Source organism: Leucoraja erinacea, chromosome 18 (assembly GCF_028641065.1).
Source record: "Leucoraja erinacea ecotype New England chromosome 18, Leri_hhj_1, whole genome shotgun sequence".
Taxonomy (NCBI): domain Eukaryota; kingdom Metazoa; phylum Chordata; class Chondrichthyes; order Rajiformes; family Rajidae; genus Leucoraja; species Leucoraja erinaceus.
In genome coordinates, this window is record NC_073394.1 from 22703234 (window position 1) to 22713800 (window position 10567).

Sequence of the window (10567 nt, forward strand, 5' to 3'; positions counted from 1 at the left end):
TGGAAGTGAACCTTCATGAAAAATGTTGACATTTTGTTATTTACTGCCTCAAATTATGTGGTATTTTCATTTTCGCCTTTCTTATATTAGAAACATAGAAACATAGAAATTAGGTGCAGGAGTAGGCCATTCGGCCCTTCGAGCCTGCACCGCCATTCAATTTGATCATGGCTGATCATCCAACTCAGTATCCCGTACCTGCCTTCTCTCCATACCCCCTGATCCCCTTAGCCACAAGGGCCACATCTAACTCCCTCTTAAATATAGCCAATGACCTGGCCTCAACTACCCTCTGTGGCAGAGAGTTCCAGAGATTCACCACTCTCTGTGTGAAAAAAGTTCTTCTCATCTTGGTTTTAAAGGATTTCCCCCTTATCCTTAAGCTGTGACCCCTTGTCCTGGACTTCCCTAACATCGGGAACAATCTTCCTGCATCTAGCCTGTCCAACCCCCTTAAGAATTTTGTAAGTTTCTATAAGATCCCCTCTCAATCTCCTAAATTCTAGAGAGTATAAACCAAGTCAATCCAGTCTTTCTTCATAAGACAGTCCTGACATCCCAGGAATCAGTCTGGTGAACCGTCTCTGCACTCCCTCTATGGCAATAATGTCCTTCCTCAGATTTGGAGACCAAAACTGTACGCAATACTCCAGGTGTGGTCTCACCAAGACCCTGTACAACTGCAGTAGAGCCTCCCTGCTCCTATACTCAAATCATTTTGCAATGAAAGCTAACATACCATTCGCTTTCTTTACTGCCTGCTGCACCTGCATGCCCACCTTCAATGACTGGTGTACCATGACACCCAGGTCTCGCTGCATCTCCCCCTTTCCCAATCGGCCACCATTTAGATAATAGTCTGCTTTCCCGTTTTTGCCACCAAAATGGATAACCTCACATTTATCCACATTATACTGCACATTATATTATCAGCTAAACAACCTGTACGGGTTTTCTTAATTGCAGGGTGCAATTGGCAGGAGTACAATAAAATCAGACCAGAAGTAGTTTATGTACATGGTAAATTAAATAGCCAAATAGTCTAAGGGAAGAAAGTTTAACTAAGAAAGATAACAATGAAGAGTTGTAAAGAGTTTACTAGAATGCCTCCTCATAGTTTAAAAATAATTTAAAAAGATTTAACGTTATTTTTAAAACTTAGTTCTGTATTCCTGAGGCATAGATAAGGTAGAGTCAGTGGAAATGTCAAAGAGGTCATAGGTTTAAGGTGAGAGGGGCAAAGTTTAAAGGAGATGTGGAGGCCGTTTTTCTTTCACACGGCGCGGCGAGTGCCTGGATCGTGCTACCAAGGATGGTGGTGGAGACAGATAGGATAGTGGCATTTAAGAGGCTTTTAGATAGGCAGATGGATATGCAGGGAGTGGAGGGCTATGGATCACATACAAGCAGAGGAGATTAATTTATATTGGCATCATGTGCAACATTGACATTTTGGGCCAAAATGCCTGTTCCTGTGCTGTACTGTACTATGTTCCACAGTTGTCCCTGTAAGTTTTATCTTTTCCTTACCATTTTGTGATAGATTTGTTTTTGATTCTGCTTTCTGTGGCAGGTACTGTGATTGCTTTGCCAATGGAGAATTTTGCAGTAATTGCAATTGCACTAACTGTTTTAACAACTTTGAGCATGAAGCAGAAAGGTTCAAAGCTATTAAGGTAAGTGTAGATTGCATGCTAGCCAATTAGAGTGTTTTGCAAGTAGTAGTCCAGTCTAGTACCTGTACATGCTTTATAATACGTCAGGCAGTAGATGTAGCAGCTTGGACGTGTAATGCACTGCATATCCAATACTGTAAGCGTTTAATAAAGATGTGTTGTATATTCAAATATACAGAGTCCGGTAATTACATGGTGTCAGAAGTGGGATTATGGGGGGAATGTTCGATAGTAAGCTGAGGGCTGAGCTCCTTCGCAACCCTGAACTGACTGTCCAGCAAGCGATCCATTCATGTCGTATGTCAGAAGTTGTTGCACCATTTGCTAACCTCAGCCCTCAATCTTGCTAATTACTCCTCCAACAAAGCCCCAGATGTGCTGCTGCTCGATGTCAGAACTGTAACTATTTTCATGCAAGGGGTCGCCAGTTTTGTGTAGCTTACGGTAAAACCTGCCATCACTGTAAAAAAGCTTAATCACTCTGCGAAATGCTGTCATTCCCGTGAGACTGCCAGTACTTCAAGGACGAACTTGCACCTGCTCCAACAAGATTTCTCAGATTCTGACTCCCAAGAGTTCGACACTGTCTCCCACGAGAACCATTCTGAAAATGCTGATAGCAGCCCTGCGATTCACTCCCTCCTACAATCCTCTAACGAGCTATTTGACCCTGAAGTGACTGTGTTCTTAAACAACAGGCCTTTGCTAGCCACATTGTGCAGAACTGTTTGTTTCTCGAAAGAACAAACACAGGGTAACTGGTTCTTGATTACTTAAGGCATGTCCCACTTTCCCGAGTTATTCACGAATTTTCCCGAGTTATTCACGAATTCTCCAGAGTTTTCCCCTTGATTCAAACTCGCAGAATGTTCGTAATGAGTCCTTAGGAGGCCGCAGGAGTCGTAGAGGCTCGTTATGTCAGCCGTAGGTACTCGGGGCATCCTCCCGACTTTTTTTACTCATGGACATTTTTTATCAGGCTAGGAAAAACTTCCCGACTTACCTGATGCCCCGAGTACCTACGGCTGGCATAACGTGCAGCTACGATATATCTACGGACTCCTACAAACCCGTTACAAACATTCTGCAAGTTTGAATCAAGGGGAAAACTCGGGAGAATTTGTGAATAACTCGGGAAAGTGGGACAGGCCCTTAAGGGTGTTAAAGGTTACAAGGAGAAAGCAGGAAAATGCGATTGAGAGGAAAAGATAGGTCATGATTGAATGGTGGCGTAGACTCGATGGGCCGAATGGCCTAATTATGACATAAATTTATGAACAATGGGATATTGGATTGAAGAATGGTTGGTGTTCATCTATTTTCTCAAATTCAAGATGATGGATGATGGAAGTTTGGGTGAAATACAGACAATGACACGTATGTGTGACAGTCCGAACTGGCTGACGTACAGCAATGTCTGGAACTACTTACCCAGGAGGTGAAAGGGAAGTCAGCGGAAAAGTCACCAGTTTCTGACAAGTAACATCTTTCTGCTGCTTCAGGCCTGTTTAGATCGGAACCCAGAGGCGTTCCGGCCAAAGATAGGAAAAGGAATGCTGGGAGAAATCAAGTTACGACATAACAAGGGCTGCAACTGCAAACGCTCAGGATGCCTGAAAAATTATTGTGAATGTTATGAGGTGAGGCAATTGATACTGATGAATGATAACGTGATGCCTTCTCTTTCTCCCTTATAACAGTGAAGGAAAGACTCTACAAGTTAAAAAATAATATTTGCTTGATGTAGTGCCCAAAATGTTAAGTAGAGGCAAAATTGAATGGTTGATTGATTGATGGATTGAAAGAGGCCCTTCGGCCTTTGCTAGAATTCTTTGAAGAAGTAAATACCAGGACAGACAAAGGAGAATCAGTAGATGTTGTTTACTTAGATTTTCAGAAAGCCTTTGATAAGGTGCCACACGGGAGGCTGCTAAGGAAGGTGAGAGCCCACGGTTATCAAAGGGTAGATACTAGCATAGATAGCAGGTTGGCTGGATGGCAGAAGTCAAAGAGTGGCAATAGAGGGGGCTTTTTCTGGTTGGCTGCCGTGACTAGCAGAGTTCCACAATGGCCGGTGCAGGGGCCGCTACTCTTCATGTTGTATATTAATGATTTGTACGAGGGGATTGAAGGCTTTGTGGCCTAGTTTGAGGAATATACGAAAATAGGTGGAAGGGCAGGTAGTGTAGAGAAAACTGGGACTCTGCAGAAGGACTTGGACAGGTTGGGAGAGTGGGCAGAAAAGTGGCAGATGGAATATAGTGTAGCAAATTGTGGAGTCGTGCATTTTGATGGTAGGAATAAAGATGTGAACTATTTTCTATATGGGGACACAATCCAGAAATTGGACCTGTGAAGGGACTTTGGAGTGCTGGTGCAGGATTCCCAAAAAGTTAATCTGCAAGTTGAATCGGTAGTAAAGAAATCAAACTCAATGGTAACATTTATTTCAAGAGGGCTTATATACAAGAGGCCGCATTTGGAATATTGTGAGCAATTTTGGGCACCATATATGAGGAAGGATGTGCTGGCTCTGGAGAGGGTCCAGAGGAAGTTTACAAGAATGATCCCAGGAATGGGTAGGTTAACCTATGATGAGCGTTTGTCAGCACTGGGCCTGTCTGTACTCACTGGAGTTTAGAAGAATGGGGCACCTCATTGCAACATGCAGAATAGTGAAAGGCTTGGATAGAGTGGATGTGGGGAGGATGTTTCCACTAGTGGGAGAGTCTAGGTCATAGCCTCAGAATTAAAGGACATTATTTTGGGAAGGAGATGAGGAGAAATTTCTTCTGCGAGAGGGTGGTGAATCTATGGAATTCTTTGCCACAGAAGGCTGAGGATGCCTAGTCAGTGGATATTTTTTAAGGCAGATTGCTAGATTCGTGATTAGTACAGGTGTCAGAGGTTATGGGAATAATGCAGGAAAATGGGGTTAGGTGGGAGAGATAGATCAGCCATGATTGAATGGTGGAGTAAACTTGATGGGCTGAATGGCCTAATTCTACTCCAATCACTTGTGAGTCAATGCCGACCATCGAACACCTGTTCACACCAGTTCTATGTTATCCCTCTTTCACATCGACTCCCTACATACTAAGAGCATTTTTTTTTACAGAGGCTAATTAACCTACAGGTCTTTGGAATGAGGGAGGAAACTAGAGCAGCTAGAGAAAACCCACGTGATCACAGGGAGAATGTGCAAACTCCACACACGAGGTCTGGATCTGTCGCTCCGGTTTCCTTCCACATCCTAAAACAGTGCAGGTTTGTAGGTTAATTGGCCGCTGTAAAGAAACATGCCGCTAATATGTAGGGACTGGATGCGAAAGTGGGATAACATAGTAGTGGTATGAATGGGTGATTGATGGGTGGGCATGGGCTTAGTGGGCCAAAGGGTCTGCTTCCATGCTGTACCTCTGAACTCAGCCCAAATAGTCACTGCTCCCTGCACACCTGTAGTCCACAGGTAGACTCATCAAGCCTGGTTGAGGGCAGCAATTGTTTACAGATTTTGCAGCAAAATCTCCCCTTTGAACCTGGTGCAAACTGATCAGGACAGAAGCACAAGACAGTCAATAGCCCTTTTATTAGATTCAATAGCTTTGTATAATGTATTTGGTTTTAATTATTTCCTCATATTTTGAATGTTTGATTTTTTTTTTAATTTAGTTACATTTAATAGTATTTTACATTTTCAATAATTAAAAACGGTTCTTGAATGTCTGTGAAATCATTCCAGTAAGCCTGGAGGCATGTTTAAAATCCTGGGAAATATGCATGAATTGGTGTATGAAAATTTATCTCATGTCGATTATAAATTGATTGAATTGAATATGCTGTTTGAAGGTGAGAATTACAAATCAGCTATTTAATTTGGATAAGGCTATATTTAATTTGGTTAATTCCCAGAGAAAGCCCAAGCAGTCACAGGTAGAACGTGCAAACTCCGTAAAGATAGCACCCTTTGTCAGGATTGAACCCAGGTCTCCGGCGCTGTGAGGCAGCAAATCTATCTCTGTGCAACTGTGCTGTCAGTTGTGATAGAAATGTATTGGTAGGTTAAGCTGCTTATTGTAGTTCCTATGTTTCTGGGGAGTTTTTTAAAGTATTTTATTCTACTTCATAACTTCACGGTTCTTGGACAAATATTCCCACCAGATGGCAGCAGACTAATGCCTTAGTAAGAGACGTCAATGACACAAAGCATGCTCAATATTTTAGGCAGCATCGTTTTGCCTTTGTTTACAAAATCTGTGCCTTTACTAGAATAAATTGTGGTGGCGCAGCAGTAGAGTTGCTGCCTTATACCACCAGAGTCCCGGGTTCGATCCTGACCTCGGGTGCTGTCTGTATGGAGTTTGTACGTTCTACATGTGACTGTATGGGTTTTCTCCGGTTTCCTCCCACACTCCAAATCCATACAGGTTTGCAGTCAAATGGCTTCGGTAAAAAAGGATACATTGTCCCGGAATACTCTAAAGAAACCTTTCTCCACATAATCATGTTTTAATGCACTTGTAATTAAGGAAATGCGAGGGTTTCTGTTCAACGTAAATGACAATGTTTTATAGACAATTGGTGCAGGAGTAGGCCATTCGGCCCTTCGAGCCAGCACCGCCATTCAATGTGATCATGGCTAATCATCCTCAATCAGTACCCCGTTCCTGTCTTCTCCCCATATCCCCTGACTGCTATTTTTAAGAGCCCTATCTAGCTCTCTCTTGAAAGCATCCAGAGAACCTGCCTCCAACTGCACCTGAGGCAGAGAATTCCACAGACTCACCACTCTCTGTGAGAAAAAGTGTTTCCTCGTCTCCGTTCTAAATGGCTTACTCCTTATTCTTAATCTGTGGCCCCTGGTTCTGGTCTCCCCCAACATCGGGAACATGTTTCCTGCCTCTACGTGTCCGAGCCCTTAACAATCTTATATGTTTCAATGAGATACCCTCTCATCCTTCTAAACTCCAGAGTGTACAAGCCCAGCTGCTCCATTCTCTCAGCATATGACAGTCCCGCCATCCCGGGAATTAACCTTGTAAACCTACGCTGCACTCCCTCAATAGCAAGAATGTCCTTCCTCAAATCAGGGGACCCAAACTGCACACAATACTCCAGGTGTGGTCTCACTAGGGCTCTGTACAACTGCAAACATCTTCTCATAACAACAGCCCCTCTTTAATTGACACTCTATGTTAAATCATCAAGTGAAGATGGAGTCAACTTTGTTGTGCCTCCAAGATTAATTTCCATTTTGATGTCTGGGAGTGGTTTAATAATCTGCGTTCAGTTTGTGTGGAATGAAATGATAATGGTGTTTCATGTGTTATGCTTTCATGAGTATTCACTGAGTTGGGGATAATGGCTAATGTTGCCTTTTCTTTTGTCAGGCAAAAATAATGTGCTCCTCTATCTGCAAGTGTATTGGATGCAGAAATTATGAAGAGAGTCCTGAGAGAAGAACGCTGATGAGTATTCCAGATCACAGTAACATGAGCATTTGTCAACCTAGAACCAATCTCTTTCCGGAAATGTTCAACTATAGAAAGCAAGTGAAAATGAATAGGGAAAGGTAACTACACAGATTTTATTTTGTGCTTTTCAGCTTCCATTCTGCCATCTTTGATGTTACATGGTTGGTGTGGCTCGACTAATCTAAGCAGCCAGTTCATTCCATACAAACACAAGAAACTACAGATGCTGCAATCTTGAGGGAAACACAAAGTGCTGGGGTAACTTAGGATCTGTGGAGGCTATGGACTGGTGAAGTTTCGGGTCAGATTCTAAAGAAAAATCCCAATCCAAAACATTGAGTACCCTTTCCCTCCAGAGATGCTGTCTGACCTATTGTTTTCATGTTTTAAAATATTTTAGTGATACAGAGCGGAAACGGCCCCTTCAGCCCACCGAGTCTGCACATACTAGCAGTGACCTCATGCATGAACACTATCACACACCCTAGGGAATTTTTTTAAACAATTTTACTGTAGCCAATGAACCTACAGACCTGCACATGTTTTGAGTGTGGAAGGAACCAGGAGCACCCGGAGAAAACCCACGCTATCTCGGGGAGAACATACAAACTCTGTACAGACAACAACCGTGGTCAGGATCGAACCTGGGTCTCTGGCGCTGTAAGGCAGCAACAGGAATTCCGAACGGCAACACAAATTTACTTCAGTCTGAAGAAGTGTCCCAGCCAAAACTCAGAACCTTTGGTGAGCAAGGGGTAAGGGGTGCCGCACGTCGTTTAAAACAACAAAGGGACACAAAGTGCTGGAGTAACTCAGCGGGTCAGGCAGCATCTCTGGAGAACATGGATAGGTGACCTTTCAGTTCTGTGTCTTTCCTCAGGCTTTGAGATACCAACCCGTCTTAGGAAGTCACCTCACTGTCGTTGTGAAGCAACGCCTGTTGTTGACAAAGTGACCACAAAATATCAAACTACTAAACAAAACAATGAATGTTTGCTATTGCTGGAACCATATAGATCATTTCTCAGAGAATGATTTTATATTGAGCGACTAGTTATGCAGCACATCAAAAACAGTCTACCTGCCGACCTAGACCCACTGCAGTTCGCCTACAGAGCCAACCGATCCACAGAGGACGCAGTCTCAACAACACTGAACCTCGTGTTGTCACATCTCGATCGGAAAAACACCTATGCCAGGATCCTCTTCATAGACTTCAGCTCCGCTTTCAACACAATCATCCCGCAGCAGCTGGTGGAGAAGTTGGAGCTGTTGGGGGTTGATGCTGGCACATGTAGCTGGGTCCTGAACTTCCTGTCGCAGCGGCAGCAGACAGTCAGGGTGGGCAGTAGGACATCAAAAACCATAGCCGTGAGCACTGGCTCACCCCAAGGCTGTGTCCTAAGCCCCCTTCTGTTTAGTCTGCTGACACACGACTGTACTGCCAGACTCAATAACAACTTCATCAGCAAGTTCGCTGATGACACAACAGTAGTGGGTCTCATCAGTGACAACGATGAATCGGCGTACAGGATGGAGGTGGAGCTGCTCACAGGTTGGTGCAAATCCCACAACCTCATTCTTAACGTGGGAAAAACTAAGGAGATGGTGGTTGACTTCAGGAGGGCGGGGAAACATCACCATGCACCTCTGCACATCGACGGAGCTGATGTGGAAAGGGTCAGCAGCATGAAGTTCTTAGGACTACATCTGTCTGATGACCTGACGTCCACGGCCAACACCACAGCTCTGGTCAAGAGAGCCCAGCAGCGACTTCACCCCCTCCGAAGACTACGGAAAGCAGGCCTCCCCACCACACATCTACGGACTTTTTACAGGGGGACTGTCGAGAGCACACTGACATACGGCATCACTTCCTGGTTCGGGAGCTGCAAGGCGTACGAACGGCACCAACTGGACAGGATAGTGAAGACCGCAAGCAGGATTATTGGTGCTCCACTCCCCTTCCTGCTGGACATATACAAGAAGAGATGCATCAACAGAGCCATCTCCATCATCAAAGACCCTTACCACCCATCGCATGACTTTTTCACCATCCTCCCATCTGGGAAGAGGTACAGGAGCATCAGCTGCAAAACCAGCAGGATGCTCCTCAGCTTCTTCCCACAGGCTATAAGACTGTTAAATGAACTTTCCCCCCTGCCAAGTATCGCGCACAAACCCCCCACACTGCAGCAGAGCCACTGTTGTGCCGCTGCCGGTCGGAACGGCTGTTGAATGTTATTGAATGTTATTAGAGGGTTAAATTGTTCATGACATGTATTTTAATTTTAATTGCTATTTATTTTGTAACGAAAACTGAATGGACACTGGTTGAGAAACGTTTTTTTGTTTCCTCTGAGTATGTGAATACTCAGGAAATGACAATAAAGATTTACAATTACAATTACAATTACAATTATAGTAACTCCAAAAAAAAATTCTTAGGTAGGCCATTTCAAGATTTCCACGTTTCTGGATCAAAGACTTGAGTATACTTTTGCTGAGGTAACCTTATTAACTGTAATGCTCATGTTGCCCATTGTTTTATTAACCCTTTTGGACTATTTACAGGTACCCTTTTACCTTTGTCACTTGGGATGTTATTGATGCAACTTGTGGCTGCCTCTTGGCCCAGGCAGAAGAGGCAGAAAAAGCTTACCATTCCCTGTCAGTTGCCGAACATATGATCCTGGAAGAATTTGGGCGTTGCCTGGTGCAGATTCTTCATTTAGCTTGGAAATCAAAAGAAATGCAATGTTTGTGAACAACGGATTCTCTCCTTAACATCTGGCACTTTATGACATTTATAGCTGATGACTAGTTTTTAGTCTCACTCTTCCCAAAGCTTAGATAACCGCACTTTGACAATGTCTCCTGTTGGATATTGGGACAAGTTTCTACTTTGCAGTAACGTTCAAATTTCAACATTCAAAATGTTGACGGTCAACATTCAAATTTGCTGCTAAAGGTGTTCTTAAGTCGTCTCTGCTTTCAGAATATCCATAACAAGAATATTCCTTTAGTTGCTCTGAACAACAGTATTTTAAAAGAATGTGTTAAATATAAATTTCTGTTATCATCTTAAACACTTGCCAATTTAGAATTTGACAAAACGTATAAAAGAAGGGAAATTGCTACACGTAATACATAGAAAATTCGTAAAATAATTTCATAATAAATATTTGCTAATTTGGAATTTGACCTAAAGTATAAAAAGAGGAAATTGCCACACGTAACATTAAAAATTGATTTAATCAATTTGTTCCTATAAATATTTGCTAATTTAGAATTTGACTAAAAGTATAAAAGAGGGTAAATAACTTCACTTAATACATAGAAAAAATTATAAAACAAATTGCATTGCTATACTTTTGACTACTATATAATGGAAGTAGTTTTTATAGATTGTAAAAA

The 10567-nt window shown here is 42.9% G+C and overlaps 1 protein-coding gene across 1 annotated transcript in view; it reads left to right on the forward strand.

The window, feature by feature from the left end:
* tesmin (testis expressed metallothionein like protein) overlaps positions 1-9917 on the forward strand; it is a 60081-nt gene extending 50164 nt beyond the window's left edge. The window contains exons 8-11 of the mRNA XM_055649973.1: positions 1574-1676; positions 3179-3316; positions 7067-7248; positions 9725-9917. Of these exons, the coding sequence (XP_055505948.1) occupies positions 1574-1676; positions 3179-3316; positions 7067-7248; positions 9725-9917 (616 nt within the window). The remainder of the gene's footprint in view (positions 1-1573; positions 1677-3178; positions 3317-7066; positions 7249-9724) is intronic.
* The last annotated feature ends 650 nt before the right edge of the window (positions 9918-10567 follow it).